This window comes from Python bivittatus, unplaced genomic scaffold (assembly GCF_059951505.1).
Source record: "Python bivittatus isolate LINGU-HERP-01145 unplaced genomic scaffold, Pbiv_v1 ctg000330_np1212, whole genome shotgun sequence".
In the NCBI taxonomy this organism is placed as follows: Eukaryota; Metazoa; Chordata; class Lepidosauria; order Squamata; family Pythonidae; genus Python; species Python bivittatus.
In genome coordinates this window covers 11,003,751-11,026,190 of record NW_028277058.1, presented here as the reverse complement: position 1 = coordinate 11,026,190, position 22,440 = coordinate 11,003,751, and the positions used below count along the sequence as shown (strand labels likewise).

The window sequence follows — 22,440 nt, the reverse complement described above, 5'->3', positions numbered from 1 at the left end:
TGTGCCTGTGCTCTCATTCAACCCTGGGAGTGAGGGAATATGTGAATTCCCATTCCCTTTCTATACATTCTGACTGGTGTCTTGCAAAAATGCAGATTCACCAGTCTCATTCAAGCTCCCATAAAGAGAGACAGTTCAAAAGGTCTGTGGAATGGGTATAGGGCAGGCCTAATAGGTATGGTCTCAAAACGCACAGACTGTGAGTACATATTCCATGCCCTTCTAATTCACGGATGTAAATAGCTATTCTTCAGAAGGGTAGAGAAGCAATAGGGAGAGGAATGATTGATTGAAGGGGATTTTGTATTTGGACTTAATCTAAGGCATGGTTAAATCAGGAACCATGACCACGTGATTTTCTGAAGTCAGAGAAAAAAGAGATAAGCATACTAATTTAAAAGTTTCAGGACATTATGCCAAGCGGTGTACTTCAGTTTGCTCTTCCTTTCAGTACGTTTCTGTTCACAGCTTTAAACTCTAGACTTGCTTGAGTGAAGGCCAAATTCATCCAGGATGCAGAACTGCATGGATTTGGTAAGAATGACACGAGAGATGAAAATGGTCCACAGCTCTGTTTATATCTGGCGCACTTGCTTAATTTTCAACAAAGTGGAGACTGATAAGGTCAGTTCCTCAAATAGGAAAGAGAAAGATTCCATCACAGCTAAGGGTTGAAAGTGCCGCATTCTTTAGTCAGTCTGCTCCCTACATAAGCAAAGATTGTTAAAGGACGTGACAGAAGTTGGAGATCTGCATGTTCTTTTCCTCCTGCTTCTCTCTGTGCAGACTCTATGGCAAACGTCTACACGTGCAGCAGGCACGTTTAAGCAGGATGATGCATCCTTGAAACAGCGTCACGTAGCCAACTCTGGCTGATCTCAAAAAAAGGAGCAGGGCTGGGCCTGGTTTGTCCTCAGATCACTTACACACACACACACACACACACACGTACATTTATTACAGCCCTAAGGCCAGATACAGTCAAAGGTCCCCAGATTACAAATTGCAGGGCTTTAGGCTAGGCTGAGGAGTCACACAAGCTCTCCTGGAAGAAAGCAGTGGCAACTCACTTCTGTACTGTTGCTAAGAAACTACATGGGCTTGTCCATGAAGTCACCAGGCGTCCAACTCAGTTGGACGGAGATTTATTTGCTTACTTTATTTGCAGAAGAAAATAAGTGAAAGAATGTATTGACACATGTCCCCTGAATTAAGCCCTATGCTCAAGTGTGCATCTAGGATCTTCTTGTAATGCGTTTATGACAGCTGTGCTTGTTTCTGATTTAACCCTGCCCATCAAATGAAGCAAACAGAGTCTTTTTCTTTGTAGAAATGGGTTTAATAGGACTGGAAAAAGATCGGCGACATAACAAGCTGGCTGTAAAACATTTTTGGGAGCTGTTGATGTCTATTTATGGTGGTGCTCTAACCTTTATTTTAACAATAAATCATTCCTCAGCAAAGGAAGATTCACATAATGAAAATTAGAGAGAGAGAAATGGATCCTGGAGGTAGGATAATCCATCTTCTCTACTGTGACTTTCCAAAATCTAACTCAATATTATGGTTTGTTCCTTTTTAGCTTAGTGTGATGTGCATACCTGTATCCACATGGCTAAGGAGCATTATGTGCAAATTAGACTAGTATGGCTCACTCAACAAACCTTGGCTTAAAAATCCTACTCAGTGTAATGTGTCACTGCAGCCAGTATTAGATGAACAAAACCATTGCCAGGAGCCACTATAACTAGGATCAAGAATATTTAGATGTAGCTGCTCTGTGTGCTAAACTCCTAGAACTTCAGCATGCCTGTCTTCCTGTTAGTAAATATTAAGTCAACTGGATCCACCCACTCAGAAAGGGTACACAAGGCTTCCTTGTGCAAGAAGATTTTCATGGCCTTGGCATATTCTTTCTATCTTGATCCCTTGAATCAGTTCCTGGCACAGCTGCAACTTCCTGATACTGACAGTTGTCTGTACAACTTCAGATCCACTTTTAAAAGATAGAGAATTCAAACAGCTTCTTGTCTTTTTTGTTAGCCACTGAATTACAGTGCAGTGTTGCTGACTTGGTACAACTTGGAGAGAGAGAGAGAGAAGTGTGGGTGCGTATATGTCTAAATGTGTATATGTGTATATATGTTTGTGTACACATACACCTACACACACAGAGGTATGTGAGGGGTTTCATACAGGGATTTACAAGACTCAATAATATTTGCCTGCCCATGTAGTTGTAGCACTAAATGTTTTAGATACAATCAAACCCACACGTTTGCCCTAAATGTTATCTCCTGCAGCCATGTGGACAGTGACCTATCGTGGTTTTCCTCTTCAAATGTAATGTTTCTTTGATAAGTGGAGTGAATGTCCGGAAGTCTGTTCGTTACATGTATATTCCAAAGGAAGTGGAAAAGTGCTGGTCAGAGAAACTCTTACTAGCTCCATTACTTTTTCTGAAATCCCTCTGTAGCTTTTTGCAATTCACTACAAATTGTTTTATTAGTTAGGTCTAACTTGCAAGGTTCTCCAAATATTTTAATGTTGTCATCGTCATCATCATCATCTCAGAATTTATGGATGAATCCAGTCTCCTATTTGCCCCTTTTAAACTGGCAATAAAGCAATAAAATAACCCAATTGTTTGGCAGTACTATATATTTGGTAGCTCCCTCTCCTCCTCAAATCATGACTTTCATGAGTCACTCATGACCATTTTATGAGCAATGCCTATTTGACCCATTTTAACTGTTACAAAAGGAAATTGGGCTATATGAGAACCTGAGTACGATTACAATCTTTCTCTATTGTGATAATCTTATCTGTTTTCAGTTTGGGACATTAAGCATGCAAGAACACTGCCCTTGACATGACCGATTTCTGTGATTTCCAAAAACAACAAGCTTGTGTCAGGTCTTCATAGCAATGAAAAATGTTCACTCACTCACACACTCACATACACACACAAAAGTAAACATTTAAACAATGTAGGTGATCATGTCAGTAAAGAGTTGAAGATACTCATTTTTTAACAGTAGCAACTCTTTGAACAGGAACTCTTAATCAGCAGCACTGCTTATTAAATAGTTTAATAATGTTGGTATATATGGAAGAACCTCAGGTCTTCCAAAGGTGTACCCATTGCCACTATAATCAAGTCCATCATCCTCTTCTCTTTCCTTTCACATTTCCCAGCTATATGGACTTCACAAGGGAGCTACATTTTTGCATAGTATGTCCAAAATATGGTAATTTCAGCCAGATCATTTGCGCCTTGACTGAGAACTCTGGAATGATTTGTTCTATGATCCATTTGTTTGTTTTCTTGGCTATCCATAGTATTCTCAAGTGTCTCTCCAACATGGACATCCAAAAGACTCAATATTCTTTCTGTTGTGTTTCTTCAAAGTTCAACTTTGACTTCTGTGGAATGTCACAGGGAAAACAATTGTCTGCCCAGTTCTGAACTTTGTAAGTATAGATATGTCACAGCATCTGAAAATCTTTTTCAAGGCCTTCTTTGCTACTCTATAAGTGCTAGTCTGTGACGTATTTCTTGACTGCCAATTTCCTCACCATTAATCAGTCTTAAAGGCAGAAGCTATCCACCACTTCAGTATCTTCATTCTCAATTCTAAGGCTGTTTGCTGTACCTGTTGTCATTACAGTGGTACTTAATTTGTTCCGTGACTCTGGTTGCAACCCAAATCAAATTTCCCCATAAGGTTCAATTTAAATACGGTTAATCCGTTCTGACCCCTACGAATTTGGTCGCCAACCAATTTTGGTCACGACCCAAATCAAATTTTCCCATAAGGTTCAATGTAAATACAGTTAATCCATTCTGAACCATATGTATTTTTTTTTTTAAACCACAAAAATATGACACAAAGTACAGTACAGTACAGTATGAAGAGAGAGAACACTAACCTTGCTTGAGGCGTGGAGGACAGGAAGGCAGGTGGGGAGGCGGTTATTGTTTGGAGGGAGAGTCCTCCTCCCTACAGGAAGCCACAACCACGTGTCACAGCAGGAAAAATGGCCACGGATCCTGTTCGTCACCCGATGCGGAGTTCGCGAACGGAAGCAAAATTTTGCGAACGGTGCTGTTCGTGACCCGAATTGGTCATGAACAGAAGCGTTCGTGACCTGAGGTACCACTGTAATTGGGTCTTTTTTTGTATTTAATCTTAGTCACTCTGCTCTGTGACTGTTATTACTAGAGCTTGTGGATTATCTGCATTTTCAGCTACCAGGGTAGTATCATCAGCATAGTGTAGGTTACTGATGTTTCTTCCTCCAGTTTTAAAACCATGCTATCTTCTTCCATTCTAGCCTCCCTCAATGTATATTCAGCATATAGGTTGAATAAATAAGAGAGGGTATATAGCAATTTCTCAGTCCTTTGCCAACCTGGAGCCACTCTGTTTCACCATGTTCCATCTAGGCTGCAACTTTCTAACCTATGTATAGGTTTCACATGAGGACAATGAGATGTTCTGGGATTCCCATTTTCCTAAGGATACTCTACAGGTGACCCGGCCAACACAATCAAAGGCCTTTCTATAGTCAATGAAGCACATGTTGACTTTTTTTTTTTACTTTCTCAGTTATCCAGTATGCATCAGCAATAATGTCCATTGTTTCCTGGCCTTCTCTAAAGCCAGCTTGAATATTTAGCAGCTATCTTTCCATGTAGGATTCAGTGTGTGTTGGATGATCCTAAGCATTATTTTGCTAGCATATTAAATTAAGGTTATTGTGTGATAGTTTGCACACTGTTAAGCCTTCTTTCTTTGATATTGGAATATACTTTCCAATGTGTAGCACATTGTATCATTCTTCAGATTTGCTGACATAGTTTGGTTAGAGAGTCTGTGTTAAATTCATTTGTCTTCCTTAGCTTTTTGCTTCTCTACTCTTCTTGGCAATTTCTACCATTTATTCTGACATCCAATTTGATTTCTTCTGTTTCTGGGTCTCAGAAACAGACAGTCTCTTTTCACATTCATCCTTAACAACTACTTTGATTTCATTATACAGTTCCTCTGGTTCTCTGTCAACAAGGTTCAGGAGTTCAGAGTGATTACTGATGTTCTCCTTTAAAGTGGTGGGTAGATGCTCAAGATCATATTGTGGAAACTGGTTGACCTTGTTCTGTTTTAGCTTGACTTAGGACTTGCATACGAGTACTTCATGATCTCTTCCACACTCAAACCCTGGCCACAACTTTGCTGTTATAACTGAGCTCTTCACTTTCTTGTAATCAACAGTATAGTCAGTTTCATTTCTGTGTACTCCATCTGATGATGTCAATATAAGTGTCATATTGGTGGGGAGGGGGCAAAAATATGTGTGGTGGTATTCCATTCCACTTTTATAGAAGTTCCTTCAGCCAGTTCCAGAAATACATCAAACGTGCTTTCTGAAAATATGTATTTTGAAATAAATATTTTTAATGCTTTGGAAATACAGTAGCTCTCGAATTTGGCTCATTCATTCTCCTTGTCTCTGTCTGCCCTCCATTTAGATGGAAGTGGATGTTACAGAGCACACACTCTGCAGTGAGAAATACCCATGCATTCTTTTCCAAATAACAGGAATTTACTTGAACTTTTCTTATAGGAAATAACATATGGCAGTTTTATGTTATAGAATGGGAACATTCTTCTGGCACACAGCCTGTAATAAATCCCCCCTCATCTAGGTCTTAACAATGGATGAGAGGGCTGACTTGATGTGTATCATCAAGACCTAGTTGAGCATAAAGAGAGTTCCACTCTTGGAAGTGAGCCGCTCTTTGTTTTGAATGTGGCATCAGGTGCATTCCCAGGAAGGGGTGTGTGTGGCTATAGTCATATGAGAGTGGTTTTCAGAGGCATACTCTTCATAGAACTGGATGTGAGACTCTGTGAAGTTGGGCTCAGGGATCAGATCAGATAGGATTGCAGCTATTGTACCTGCCTCCTTGCTGCACAGTGTCTTCTCTACCTGAACTGCTTGATGCTGTGGCTGGTTGGTAGTGGAATTCCCCAGATTTATGGTCCTGGGGGACTTCAATTTGCTTTCATTGGATGCAGAGTCAAAGGTGGCTCAGGAATTCATGGCCACCATGATAACCATGGACCTGACATTCTAAAGTTGTGGGATATTATCATCAGTTAATATCAGTTATTGTCATGATCAGATCACTTTCTGGTAGTTTGGGAGTTCTCTGTAGCTGCTCCCTGCCACAGGGAAGAATGCCATGTGCCTAATGGATATGATTGGGTTTCAGAGAGAACCTGTGGTTGTTCTTGAGGCTCTGATGCTTGATTCGACTAAGACTTAAGCCACCACTTGGAATGAGAGGGTGACAATGGCCTTGAACCATATAATGCTATCTGTGGATCCTAGAGCGCTCCTAGTTTTCAGAGAAATTCCAGGATATAAAACAAGAGTAGAGATGCTTAGGAGCCACAGAAGGAAAACAAAAAACAACTCTGACCAAGCACACTTAAGAATCTTTATTCAGGATTACCTTGTGACGATTAGAGCGGTAAAACATAAATATTTTTCTGCTCATATCATATCGACAGACAGACAGGCAGCAACACTGTTCAAAGTGACCCAGTCCTTCCTGGCTAAGGAGGAGCCAGAGAAACATCTGTGAGGCTGTTGTAAGGGCTGTTCAAGGGATCTGTCCGATCAAATCACTTGAATCTGCTCTGTGCTAGACTCCAACTGTGTAGGTCCTATGGAGTTGACAGAAGCATGGCCCAGCTTGATTATCTGGAAAGGGCACCTGGGTATCTGCAGGATCACCTGATTTAGATAGAACTGACCCAGTAAGTTCGTTCAATGGGAATGCCCCCCCCCCACTTGAATTCAGGGGAGGAGGAGCAAGGGCACTCTGTTTTTTTAAGTATGCCCATTACTGTAGAGTAGTCTACCTCTGGAGATACAGACTGCACCCTCCCTAACAGGATTTCGGAATGGATTCAAAATAGAGCTTCGCTGCAAGGCTTTTTAATTTATAATTACAGGCAGTCCTAGACCTACGAACATTCAGTCAGTTACCCTTCCAAGTTACGACAGCACTGAACAAATGGTGGTTAGGACCAGTCCTCAGAGTTCCCACCACCCCAGCAACCCTGCAGTTATGTGATTGCAATCTGGGTGCTTGGCAACCCATTCGCACTTACAACTGGTTGCCAAGTGCCCTGCAATCACATGATCACCATTTCCAACCTTCCCTGCCAGCTTCTCCAGAAAGTCAATGGGGAAGCTGGCAGGGAAGATCGCAAATCACTGGGGTAAGTCTCCCCACCCATGCACCCTCCCCTAGCCCCTCTGCCCTCACACCGTACCAGCCACTTGCACCCCACACACACCCTCCCCAACCTGTGCTGTGCCTCTCGCGCACCACTGTGCCTCTCATGCACCCCCTCGCACCCTTGTGCACCCTCTCTGATCCTCACCATGCCTCTCACACAGCCTTGTGCACCCTCCCTGACCCTCCCCAACCTGCACTGTGCCTCTTGCATACCCCCTCGCACATCCTCCCCGACCCTCCCTGACCCATGCTGCGCCTCTTGTGCACCCCCTCGCATCCTCCCCAACCCTCCTGCCACATCCCTGCTGACCCTCTCACTTCCTCCCTCACCTGGCAGCAACCACTTACCTGCCTGCAGGCCTGGGACTCACAAGTTCTTGCTGGCTTTCCCAGAGACTTTGGTTATGGGAAACTGCAGGAAGTTGCCTCACCTAACAATTGTGAGATTCAGTTAACGACGGCAACTGGGACTGCAGGGATTGCCATCACTAAGTGATGCAGTCATGCTTTATGATCACATTGCTTAGCAATGTTCTAAATGTTCTTAGCAATGTTCACAAAATTCTAGTCCCAATTGCCGTCATAAGTCAAGGACAATCTGTATTTAACTGGGTGGTGGCACCCATACGGATGCTGGATGCTGTAAATTAGTTATTGTTTCATGGTTTTTACTCTCAGTTTTTGAATGCAAGCAGGAATCTTTGCAGAATTGATGGTCTACAAATGCTCCTGATAAATAAGTTTCATCCCCACAAATAAACTGTCCATCAAATGACATTACATGAGGGATAATATATTCATCTGTTTGGCAGTGCATTTCATGTGATTGCTAAAACTGTATACTGCCAGTCAAAACGCCTTGTTAATTGATCTTCTTCAAGGAGAGCTGGTGATCTTTGTGACAAAATTGTGCACAGCTAAAGACATTCTGCTAAACTTCTAGTTGAGTGCCTTGCACTGTCTCCAGTATGTTATCTGTTTGGCTAGAAACCTGTTTTTACACTAAATCTCTGTTTTCCACACACAATTCTTGGCTGAAGGTCTAAACCTCAATTTTCATGCAAGAATGCTCATGTTTGAAACTGCCCTCATTAAAATACCAGAATTCACAGTATCTATTTAAAAAAAAAAAGGTAAATCATGACCCAAATGCAAAACTAGCTTTTAGTATTTCTTATAGCAAAAATGAACAAAAGACACTGTAAAAATAACATATCCAAATTGAATAGTAGGAAACAAAAGAAGTACTGAGATCTGGAAATGGGTTGCAGATGAAGAAGAGAAGCTGTTGCAGTTTAAAACCTTTTGCGCCAAACAAATGCTTTTTACAAAGCTTATGGCCTTAGTATTTTTTTTCCCTACAGTATAATTTACTACAGTATCATTAGCATTTTAAATGTCAGGGTCACTTCATAACACGCCCTGAGGCTGCAGAAGTTCCTGCAGAGACTAGAAAATGTCATTTACATTATAAGGGATAGGAGTCTGCCCGTTTAGGAGCTTGACTAGCATGTATCAGAAATAAATTATTAATAGATATTGGCAAATCTGGTGAGTGGAACTGAGAAAATTTATTAGGGAAAAATATACTGTATTTCTGTGATGAAGTTGTTAAAACAGCCTCCCTCAGACTTAACATCTTCTAGTGATTATTGGACTCCAGTCACATCATCACCATCATGCTGGCTATAGAACTGATAATCTAATACACATGGAAGACCCTACATTGAAGAGCTTATCATAGTAGACTAGGGAGATGTTGGTTCAAATCAGGACTTTCTGGGTAATCTTGGGCCATGTATGACTTGGGATTAAACCTAACACTAAACTATAGTGTGGTTGGTTGTTTTTTGCTTAGTGTGTTTAGCCCAGTTAATTTCCTCTGATAGAACAAGCTGCATTAGCACAATGTGTGAACACAGAGACTCTCTGTCTTCATTTTTCCTCAAAGCATTGTGGGGATAATAAAAAGAGAGGGAAAGAACCACATAGACTACTTCAAAGTTCTCAGAGGAAGGAAGAATTAAATGTACAAAAAACCCAGTATCTTCTATGAAAACCTAATAATCAGGTTAAGAGTATAATTGTAGAATAGTTGTAATAGAATTACAACAGTTTTGGCATTTTATCCCTTCAATCTAATGTAGTTTTGTTGATATAAATCAAAGACAGCTGAGATTTTCAGTTCAAAATATGCTGTCCAAAGTCTTGGAAGTCTTATCCAGCTGTTAAGATCACAAATGCTTTATTCTGCTAAGTGTTTGGATAATATTGAGGTAAAGAAGGTTTCTGCTGGCAACATTCTCCCACGTATTTAAATTGATTTCTCATTCCCCCAAAGACCTTACCATATATGCATTGTGGATCAATGACAGGTCATTCAGCTTTCATCAGAATGCCTATTATGTAATCATGTTGTGATGCAGACAATGCAATTGACATGGGAACTTCTTGAATAACTGCGCCTTGTCCTTTGAAACAAATTATGATGTTATTATGATGCTATAACTATTTTTTTGGTGGGGGAATACAAATAGGCCTCAATGGATGCTAGATAAAGCATTTTGCAGGGCCTTATCTATATTTTAGCAATAATGATCAACATTTATTGAGGTCAGCCTATAACCTGGAATGTACTTAGCCTACAATTGCCTTTTGCAGATTCTGAAGACCAAGCATATGTCACTGCCACAAAATTTATAGCACACAGTAATAGAGGCAATGTTTAATATAACATTTTCTAAAGCAGTCTCTCTCTCTTATAACACACACGCACACACACACACACACACACAGAGCCTTTGATACAGTTTGTGGGTATCCATTTTGTTGGAAGATGTTGTATAGGCGGTCTGTTTCCTGGACAACATCTTCAGACTGCCTATACAACATCTTCTGCCTATACAGACCACCTATACAATATCTTCCAACAAAATGGATACCCATGCAACTTTATCAAAAAGTGCCTAACCACTCAACACACTACAGCACAGCACAATCAACACAAGCTGTGAAGGATAACACTGCCATACATCAAAAACATCTCAGAAACAACCAAGAGACTACAACCACAGGGCATCACCGTAGCACATGAACCAACTAAAGTCCTCCAAAACATCTTAAGTAAACCAAAAGATTTAGTAGCCCAAGAATAAAAAACAGGAGTCATTTACAACATACAGTATAAGGACTGTAACAGCCACTATGTAGGACAGACAGGCAGAAGACTAGCAGAGCACATCCATGAACACCAACCAGCAGCAGAAGACACGATGATCCTTAATCTCACAATTCATGAGACTCAACCATAGTTTCAACTGGGAAACTGTGAGCATTCTAGACCAAGCTAATCTAAAATGCTAGGGACTTCCTGGAAGCTTGGCATTCAGACAATTCAGCCATTGTTAGAGATAAACCACATTTATCTATTTAATAGAGACAGTAAAAAAAGCTAAGAAGGAAACAAAAAGACCAGAACACATCCTCTCCAGCACCCAACATCAGATAAGCAGGAATTAACACCAGACAAACAGTCAAGCAGAAAACAATACCCCAATCAAGGCACTACCCAAGGAGAAAACCACATCCCTACCAACACTGGCAAGGCAAGCTACTGGATATAAACAGGGAGCAAACCCCATGCTCACTAGCACTGATAATGTTACCTAGTCAGGTAATGAAACATCTGCAAGCAAACAACCAAACTCAGAGAGCACCAAGGACTCTAGAACATTCTTGAGTGTTGTTTTCAAATAGAGAGAGAGTTCATGTTCGTGCCACCTATCCTACATTCACTTGATAATCAGAATGTGGGGTAGGTAGGGCATCTAGTTAACCATGGCTGATCTCAAAAAGGTAAGGAGAGTTGGACTTAGTTAGCATTTGGATGGGATATCTCCAAGAAACATAGGTATGTGAACAAGGGTGGGAAATTTTAAAAATCCAGAAAAAAATAATTGCAAATTATTTCTGTATTGTTGCCAAAAAGCCTATATGGACATGTCCATGAAGTCACTAGGAGCTGAAGTTGACTTGAAGGAGACTTTATGTTTATCTTAATCAGATTGTTATCAGCTAATTTGTCAAATTCTTTGCTTAAATCAAACTATGTTATGTTTACAGCATTCCCACATTTTTTGAAGGAAGTTACCAATTCAAGATAATAAACTGACATTTTATTATTAAAGTTGAAGCCCACTGAAAGCCTCTCATTTGTGGTTTTTTTTTTTTAATTAAATAAATAAATGATCAAGGCAGCTAGTCTCACAATATTTGTTCTTGACAAATGCATGCTGATTTTGGGTAATTAAGCATTGTTTTCAAGATGCTCTCATTTCGATCTGTTCTAGAATCTTCCCAAGAACTTAGGTCAGACTAACTGATCTATAGTAAATTGAATCCTCATTTCCCCCTTTTTGAAGATAGATTCACTTGCTCATTTCCAGATTTCCCAAATGTAAAAACTTTAGATAACTTGACCCCATATCCAATATTTTGGCCTACCTGTATGCATTCCTTCATTCATTCTCTGTCCTTTATGTGTCCTTTTTATTCTTTCCAACCCAACAGAATTTTGGAAAGAAACTATGTAAAGAAAGTCAGGGCTCTCTCTGGCTGTCAATCTATCCACAGGATATCTCTCTGGGGGGGAAAAAAAAAACCAGAATAGGGCTATATGGTATGCTGGGAAAAGCCAGTAAAAGAAAGACTGAACTCAAAAATGGGGCAGAACGGGCTTGAGAAAATCATTCCAGAAAAAAAAACCTCCCAATGGTAGAAGGAATTGAGCAGCAGCTCAAAATATTATTGACTGTTCCCCTCTCCTTTCTGGTTGTGTGGCCCAAAGTGGAGCATATGTAGCCTGCCCTGTGCTTCTCAGTATACACATATACACATAAGCATAGATATAACACAAGAGGAAAGTAGATACACACAAAAAAAGAAATACAATATATTATTTCATTAGACAGAAGAAAGTATAGGCCACCTCCCTCTATCATGACACTACTGTACTGTTAAATCATTGATTGATTACGTGCCATCAAGTCAGTATTGACCCTTAAGCAACCACATAGATAGATTTTATCCCTAAAAATATGTACCCAATATATCTCATAAACTATGCTAAATCACCACATTAAAAAACTTAAATTGTAGGATTTCTTTGTGAAACCATCATCTTTTACCAAAGAAGTCTGGTTTGTTTGATTTTCACCACGCAAGTAATGGATTTTTCATAATGCAGCCCTAAACAATCTTTTTGACCAAATTCAGCACTGTCTGATAGTCCACTTGAACCTAAGTAATGTCAAACATATCAAGAAAGGACTGTTTTTACTGGAAAAAAATAATCCATCCAGATTGTGGTTCAAGTTGTATCTTTTAAATAATCAAAGTGTTTTATAAACTAGTGTACTACATCAAAGAATTCATTCTCATTTGTGATTCATCTTGAAGTATAAACTTCACTAGCAGCAGCACTAGCAGATTGCCAGTGTAAATCCTTTGCTGGAGTACATTTTTCCTTGGATGTTCAGCACAGAAAGAATTAGAATCACCCTTGCCAGGTTACATTAGTTTTACATTTTTCAAAATGTTTCAAAAAGTTTAAAATTGAAAAATTTCAATTTTCAAAAATGTCAGGAGTGTTGTAAAATTTCCCACCTTTAAGAAACTCTGTTGGAAGTCTGCAACAAATTTTCTTCATTAGCATGCAAAGCAACTACAGTGATCACCAGGCCTCTGGCCAAAGATTGCGAGAGCCCCAAACGTTCCAGAGAACAAAGGATATATAGAAAGGGGAGGATATAAAGGTGTCACAAAGATGTCATGAATCATTAACTTATGACTGACAAAGGAAAGGGCAATGGTGAGATAACATGGAGCAACCTCAACCAAAACACGAGCACCTCTGCATCTCGATAGAAGGTCTTCCCTGCCCACATCTATGTGCCAGCAATGCCATGTATAAACATTTCTCAGTTAACTAAACTTTATCATGGCAGTAGGGATGACCTTCACACTTTTGTCCCATGCAATGCCAGGTCTAGGTCTGGTATTTGTCTCCTCAGCCATTACCCAGGATCACAGATTCAGCAGAAACACAACAGCCAGCACTCCTACAGGAAATATTTCAAAATTCATTAGCAACCTTCTTATAAGATCTTTAAGGAACATGGGCCATTACTAAAAGGTCGCAGAACACAGAAACCTATTATCTTAATTACTCTAAATAAAGCAGTTTCAGTCATACGCATTGCCACCTCTTATTCTTTACCAGTGGTTGTACAATATGTTGGTGGCTGAAGACTTCTGGTAGTTTACAACTAGGAGAAGTTTCCTCCCTTCCTTACTGGTTTTGTTGTTTTCCATTTTAATGTTGTGATCCTATATCCTCTCACTTGGGAAAAAGTCTACTAAAGACAATGGGGATTATCACTGAATTGACATGGATCATAAGAAATTGAATTACAGCAGGTAACTCATTAATGTACTTAGTTTAAGATTATGTCTATGTTGAGTGGAAATGATTTTCTAGGATCTGAGCAAAGAGAGTTTTTACCCTAGTGTTTTATAGAGATCTGGGATATTAATCAGTTGCAGGTATGTTTCTCTTTCAGTAACACTCCTCTTTTCCAATTGAGTTTCTACCAACTAGAATTTTTTTCACCAATTCTAATTTGCAGAGAGAAAAGAAACACAAACTGATAACAATAATAATAATGTTATACAAATTCATATATGTATTTTGTTATTGACTAATCTGCCTTCTATATTTATATTTATATTTATTATTTATTATATTTATTTATAATAAATATAAATATTTAAATAAATATTTATTATATTTCTCCAGGAACCATTCTTATCTACTCTAATGGCATACTTCCTGTTATGCTAGCACAGCATGTTATTATGAAATAGATGGTGGAATTATCAAAGTATCAGGTTGTATGTGGACTGATTGTTTAAAGAGAAGTGATAAAGCAGATGAATAATACTAGAACACATCAACTGTATTTGCTTCCTTCCAGTTCTTCAGGTCATTTGGGGTCATTCTTTATGAGATGCATAAATTCCAGACAGACGGTTTCTGAAAACATTTGCTAGAGAAAATCCTGCCTTCAACATTCAGCTGTGTAAGACTTACTGGTTGGTGGCCTGACAAGCATTATCTATAGGCAGAGACACTCTCTCATCCATGTGGTGTGCAGAACAATGCATTCTGTTTGTGACTTGATATTGCTGGTCCTATAAGAAAAGTTATAGAGGGTAAAGCCGAAAGATCTCCATATATGAAGCTACTTGTCAGCTTCTGCTTTCTAATTACTGAGAAGAAAATTAGCCTCACGGATACTTTAACATACATTCTAATTTCAGAATGATATCATATTGGTAGTTAATTGAAACTTATTGGATGTTTGAATAATGGCTGTCAGATCCATGTCACAGATCATGTATGTCACATATCAGGATCCATCTTGAATCCTCCTATCTTCCTGAAGAAAAATAAAAATTGCCACATGAGATATGTGAAATTGCCATATGAGTCTACTGCCTGTGTACCTGATATCCCCAATTCTGGACTTTCTCAGAATCAGTTTCAGAATCAGATCAACTGATTCAGAATCAGTTTCAGAATCAGATCAACATATTGCAAATGCTCTGTGAGGATGTAGAAGATTGTATTTACTGTGAATCAATATAGCATGATTCAGACAAATGTGACATACCGCTTCTAAAGAACAGTAAAACAAACTGGTGAATTCCAGATGCTCGACCAAGAATAATAGATCATGAAAATTGCCATCTCCCCAGACTGCTGATACTGTATTGTCTTGTGTAATTCCAATAGGTTCCCCAGCTACCTTCTCAGGGTCTGAGAAACTTTGATTGAAAAGTTTCTCAGAAGGTCTATTGTGTACATATTCAGCATATAGCTCATTAAATCCAAGATTCTCTGTAATGTTGTTCCTGTGGACTTGACATACTTCTATTATTTGGTTATTTTGGCTGCAATAAATATCCTGTGCTATGGATTATATCAAAGACATGGTCACGTGGTGCATAGAGGTGCTCTTTTGTCTCGACACGTTTCTGTTAGTTTTCTTTTTGGAAATGTTATGACAAACGTCCTGGATATTTTGGCATTTCAGTCGAAAATACTGAAATATGTGCTTCCTTGGATAACATTTTCCCCTTTCATTGGATAGCAATGTTCAAGCTTCCAAAATTTAAAAATGAGCTATTTCTTCTTAATAGTCAAATTACATGTACATACATCTTTCAAAACAAGATCCAGCATTTCATACAGGAACAAATTAATACTTCCATAATAAATAATAAATAATAAAAGGGATCACACAAGTTATTTAGATTATTTTTATGCATTACATTACTTCCACAAATAATGCTAAAATAGTAACAAACTTTCTGAAAAGAATTGGATGGTCATCTAGAGATTTGGAATTCCAAGTCATTAGCGCACTGATGAACCTCAGCTTGTCTTTCTCTTCTTTCCACCTGAATCATACAAGCTGTGCAGCTTCTTGACAGGTGCCTGGAGGCTGTGCCTGGAGGGTTAGGGTCAAGAAACTAAAGCTGAATTCAGGTAAGAAAGAGGTGGTGTAGATGGCTGATGGAAGACAGAAGTTTTGAAAGGGAGTATGGAATGTGGCTTTCTTTTTCATATATAGAACTGAAAAGTTTGTCCATTTATTTAGTTTGTGGCCAGGGGCATCCTTAGGAGGGTTGAAAAATGTCCATATTATGCAACACACATAAAAAAAGGAGTGGGACTTTGATCCTATGGTTGGAGCTGCCACCTTGGCCTTTTTGACCTCCACTTGTGGACATCCCTGATTGTGGCTTAAAAGTTCGTGTGTCTCAGCATCTGTTATGAGTTTCATTCTAACTTGTGTCATCTTTTGTCTCTAGATTGACTTTGAAGATGTGATTGCTGAACCTGCAGGAACCCACAGTTTCGATGGGATCTGGAAGGCCAGTTTCACCACCTTCACTGTGACAAAATACTGGTTTTATCGCTTATTGTCTGCAATCTTTGGCATTCCCATGGCTCTTATCTGGGGCATTTATTTTGCCATTTTGTCATTCCTCCACATCTGGGCTGTGGTGCCTTGCATCAGAAGCTATCTAATTGAGATCCAGTGCATTGGCCGAGTTTATTCTATCTGTATCCATACCTTCTGTGATCCATTCTATGAGGCTGTTGGCAAAATGCTGAGCTCTATCAGAGCAACAGTACGGAAGGAAGTGTAAATGACATTTCAAGGAGCTGAAGAATGAGTCTTCCCCCTCCCTCATATTTTGGTGCCAGTCTCAAGGCTGCCATAAATGAAGTGACCGGCACGTAACAGCATCACTCAACAAAACAACCAACTTGAACACAGCAAAGAATTGCTTTCATAACTTTCTTTGCTACTTAATCCCTCCTGGATTTATGCTATTCACTCTTTTCAGGAGGAAAGTCAATTTGCATTAAACAAACACAAACAAATTAAATAGCTGCTCTCCCATGCTACCTGCCTGTTGTTTTGCTGACCCTTTGACGAACTGACTCATGTTCTGCTTATCCCTTCCATTCATTTGTTGCAAGTTAAACTCACATTGATTATAATGCAGAACTGCAAATACGCTTTCCAGCACTATCCCACTGCTCTTCATTTTACTGTGAGCAAAAGAGATGTAAAAGCTACTGCAGCATTATGGACATGACAACAAGCTGGCAGATGTCCACAGAATGTTCCTTTTATAGATGTATTGTCAGTTGACTGTAGCGCTTTACTGTAGTGACCATATCTAATTGCCACACACAGATTTAAAGAAATAACTACTGTAACATACGTGCTGAGAAAAAGAGATCCAATATCTTTAGAAAGACAAAGCTTTCAACTCAAACAACTATGCATGTCCACGAAAAGCTACTAGTGCTGCTTTTGTCTTATTTTGTTGTTCTCCCATGAGAGATTATTTGAATTACGATAAATATATAATATCTTTCTTATATGTCACTAAGAGAAAACATAAGGGGTGACCTTAATGCTTTTTTTTAATCGAATAATTTATGAAACCCTGATGACGCTTGCATGTGAAGCCTCATGCAAAGAACTGCCCCTTCCCCTTGAGATCTTCTTAACTAGAAATGGCAGGATCTGAACAAAGAGCTTCTGAGAAATGCAACCCAATTTTGTTTTATCCCTGAACAATGACTTCTAAACATTTCAATATAGAAATCAAAAGTCAAGGTAGGAATATGTTTGGATTTATTTTCTGAAAATGCTTCCACCAAGAAAATCCTTATGGTGCTGCCCATATTGTATGTTAATTTATCCCTAGATTAAAATAACAAGGACCCTGTTGTGCTTAATTTTTTTAGCAACATTCTTATGAACAGATGTTCTAATTAATTTAAGCAAAACTTACTACAAAGGGACTAATTGTTCTCTTAAAAGTACATATCAAGGTAGGTACAAATAGTGTCGAATCATGCCAACCATAAACTGGGTTTGTAAGAGTGATTTGGCTGCTTGTAGGAGAGACAGTTTCAAGACTCCTTATCAGCCAGGTTCAGCAGGGCTACTAGTTCTGTTTTTATGCGTTGCTAACTTCACCCTGATCATCCATACAAGTCATTTTGGCAGCACTATGTTATGATTCACCTTTTATTCCCCCTTCTAAACCTAGCTGTACATAACTCAAGAAGCCTTCCTGGTGATAATTTGCATAAAACTGACTGAAAGACACAGAAATAAAGCATTTATAGCATTATTTCATGCTGTGATGTAGAAACTTTACTGTCACCACAGTGACAATGCAGTGAGGGAATAGCTTCGTGGGTTTTGCATGAATCTGTTGCTTTTTTATAGCTATTAACCAGGATGAGCTTCCTTAAATATAAACTGAGGAATTTCAAAGCCTGCTCTGCTTTTGTTAGAGACTAGTTACAGGGAGGGCTTACTTGGATCTTGAGTATCTAGAATAGCTTCCAGGTACAGCTCAAGCATAATTAATAATAATGCCCTGGCTAGTTTTTTTTAAACTGTCTGATTGCTTCACCTTTTCTATGTTTCAGCGCAAACCTAAGTATATTCAATAAGAGGTTGGTCTCACTCAACTGATCCAAAACATGTGTGGATCCAAAACATGTTGCTATCTAAACTGGAGCTCAAATGGCACCTCTCTTCACCTTCACCCTCCTAAAACCATCACTGTAAAATAAAAATAAAAACCAACTCATGTCTCCTTGCCACTTCATCCTGCTGCATGATAGGACCAGACCTGAATGGGACATCTTCGTGGTAATTGAGACTAAAATCTCACCAGAATTGCTTTGGTGGTCTATAAACAACTTGCTTCTTGCAAACCCAGGGTTTACTACAGTAAGATTAGCTTCGGCGTCCTTCATTAAATTACATTTCTATTAAGATAGCCTTAGCTGACTAGACTGATCTTTCATGGCTATGTGCACTGATACAAGATCATAACAGCCAATTATTTTGAATAAAATGATGAGCATTTTATTGCACAATAGACAATTGTTGCAGCAGATACAGGTGTAGAATCACATTTACTTTTATTAGTCTGCTATACTAATAGTATAGTAGAATACTAAATTGGGAAGCTGAAAAAACATCCCAGAAGAAGCCAATTACATACTACCTTATTGTCAAGAAAACTGCATGGACATGTCAAGCTGAACTTCAGGATGTCTTTATCTTGCACAGTATAAGTACATTCAGCTGCATTTTGACTAACATTTTATTGCTTGAGAAATGCAATTCTGCCAATGATTGCATTCATTTATATATTTGGACTGCAATTCAATTCTGGCTTCATAAGTGACAGAATTCTGTCCCATCCATTGGATTACTTTTTAAAAAATCACATTAATTTACTACCAGTAGCTATTGGCAACAGTGATTCAGTCAAGGAAATAAATAGTGAACACAGCCAATCCCCTTCCCATTCTCCCAGCAGAACCGTCCTATCATTTCATTTACATTTGATCTCCCAATGCTTTAGTCAGTTCTTTCTAGTGTGTACTCTACACATAACAAGGTTTACCTCCCAACTAAACTTTATGGGATGTGGAATGACCATTCCCAGATTGGTACCCCTTACATGTTTTGAACTCTACTTCCCATAAATTTCAGCCACTATGGAATGCTGACTAGGATTTATGGGAACTGAAGTCCAACAGTTGAGGAGGACATCAAGCTGTGGAGGCTGGTATCGGATATAGCAGTAATGGTGTTTAATCACATATTTTGCTCAAAATGGTCAATATAAAATGTATTCATTTCATTACAGAGAAAGAGTTGTGGTTGGACATGTAGTCCAGACCACTGAGATCAGCTTGAAGGCATGTGAAGTAATGAGAATGTAGTTATATACAGTTTGCTCAATAAATGTAAGGCTGCAGAAACTTTGTTGGCCAAGAAATTAATATAGAGTACTGCCCACAAATATCAGTTTTACTCTGGAGCAAATCCCTATAAAATTTCAATCAGTTCTCAGTCACTCTAAACACTAGAAGTAGACATTTTATAAAAGTGCTTATTTTGTGTTCGGGACACCAATTTTTGAAATCTAATAACTTGATATGTTTTCCTTTTGCGTTTAAAACAAACACTGGTCTGGCCATAATTTTATAATGTACATAAATGAGATATACTATTTAGATATATATCTATATATGTTGCAATACAGCAACAACACACTTTTGATGAGAATGTAAACAAGACATATTTTAGTTTTATATAATAAAAAACACTTTGAAATATATTGCCTAAAATGGTGTATTCAAAAAGTGCACCCCAAAGCAAATAACATTGTTGATCCAAGATATTCACATATGCTTACAAGATGTAACTGACATTTTTTTTATTCTGCATGTTCAATAGCCAAGGCTACAGTCTGCACAATAAAAGCTGTTTTAATACAAACACTGGCCTGAATCATTCTTTTCTTTTAAAAAAGTTCCAGTCATTAGTACAAGTTTTCAGATAGTTTCAAGGAACTAAGTCTGTTCACTGCAGCTTCTATATGGTAGTTTGCCAAACCTTGTAGAACTATGCAGATTGACAGGATTTATACTTTGATGTAGAATGACCAGGTTCACACTAAGCCATGGTCTGTTTAGCTATAGTTTACTAAGTAAGTCACAGTTATCTGACTGACACAACATGCTAACCCATAGGCCATGGTTTGCAGACCAGAATTGCTGATTTCATGCAACACACTAAGCTAAAACCAACCAAACCACATCACGACTTAGGACAGTGGCTCAAATTCCCAATCTTTTGGGTCTGGTCAGCAATTTAGAGAATATGTTATGCTCCTTCTTACATAATGATTGCCAGAGATATTTCTTGCATAATGATTGCCATATTCGGAAAAGTCTGCCTGACCTCCTCTGTAGTACTCATGCTCTGCAGGACGCTTGAAGGAAACAGACTATCTGGACCCATTTCAGTTGAGTTTCAGACTGGAGTACAGTATGGAGACAACATTGATTGCACTTGTTAAGTTGTGGCAGAGCCAAGATAGAGGTAGTACATACATTCTTGTGCTCCTTGATCTTTCAGCAGCTTTCAATACCATCAACCATAATATCTTTCTGAAACGGCTGGTTTGGGGTGGGGGGCACTATATTACAGTGCTTCTCCTTCCTCTGTGGCCAGTTCCAGTTGGTGATGACAGGAGGGATGATGTCATGTCTGCTGTCCCTCATCTGTGGGGTGCCTTATGGCTTGATGTTCTCTCCCCTCCTGTTTACCATCTACATGAAACTGTCGAGCGAGGTTATCTGTCAATTCAGAGTCTTTTATCATCAATATGCAGATGATACCCCAATACATACATCTCAACCCTGGGCTGTCCAGGTGATGCTGTGAACATCCTGATTCAGTATCTGGAGGTTGTGCAGGTGTGGATGGGATGGAACAGTCTTGGACTCAATCCTGACAAGACCATGTGGCTCTGTTTGGCTCTTCCAGTTGGCCATTCCATCTTTGGTCTTGGATGGGGTTGTGCTATCCCATTCAAGACTGGTGGATGGTCTGGGGGTTGTCCTGGACTCACAGCTCCTGCTCGAAGAGCAGGTGGTAGCTGTGGCCAGGAGAGCCTTTACGCAGATCCCTCTAGTGCACCAGTTATGCCCTTTCCTACTGTAGAAGGCCCTTCTGACAATCACTCATGCCTTAGTCACCTTATGAAAGGACTGTTGCAATACACTCGACATGGGATTGCCCTTGAAGACCACTCAGAAGCTACAGGTGGTCTGGAATACAGTGGTGCAGGTCGTGATGGGCCTACCACAATATGCCTATGTGTCACCAATGCTTGGGGAGTTGCAGTGATTGCCATTTGGATTCTGCGTGCAATTCAAGATGCTGATTATCGCCTATAAATCCATTCAAGACATAGGGCCTGGTTGTTTGAGGGATTGCCTATCTCAAATAGTTCCTGCCCACACAGTAAGGTTGGGCAGAGTAGCATGATTGAGGTCCTCTCAGTTAAACAGTGTCATCTCTTGGTATCCATGAAGTGCACCTTCTCTGTCGCTGTACCTGTCCTCTGGAACGGCACACTCCTGGGAGATGTGTATGGCTTTTTAAATATAATTTTATTGAAAGTTTTAAAAACAATAATAAAAATACAAACTAAAATAAAGTAAGAAGGAAAAAAGAAAGAGAAAAATAGAAAAGAAAGAAAAAAATATAAAGAAGTGGCTTCTAATCTTTACAGCAGTTATAAGTACAATTGTAGACTTACCTCTTTCTCTGAAGTTATATCATGACTCTCTTCTTTCTATAATCTATTTTATCTAATTGTCAAAACCATAGATTATAAATTCATTTTTTTTCTGTTTTACGTAAAAAGTTCATAAGGGGTTTCCATTCAGCAATAAATGTAGATATTGTCTTTTCTCTAATCAAACAGGTCATTTTGGCCATCTCAGCAAGTTCTATCATCTTTACCAACCATTCCTCCATGGTAGGTATTGCCAAATATTTCCATCTTTTTGTGTACAGTAATCTCACTGTCCCCTTCATGGATCACTGCTTTGTCGTGGCAAAGGGGCTTGTGTAACTCAGTGA

At 39.1% G+C, this 22,440-nt stretch overlaps 1 protein-coding gene across 5 annotated transcripts in view; it reads left to right on the top strand.

The window, feature by feature from the left end:
- CAV1 (caveolin 1) overlaps window positions 1–20,283 on the top strand; it is a 36,560-nt gene extending 16,277 nt beyond the window's left edge. For all 5 annotated transcript variants that reach the window (XM_088141705.1, XM_088141703.1, XM_007432057.2 and 2 more), the window contains exon 3: window positions 16,256–20,283. In XM_088141705.1, coding sequence (XP_087997831.1) covers window positions 16,256–16,597 — 342 coding nt within the window. In that variant the 3' untranslated portion in view covers window positions 16,598–20,283. The remainder of the gene's footprint in view (window positions 1–16,255) is intronic.
- Window positions 20,284–22,440: the final 2,157 nt, after the last annotated feature.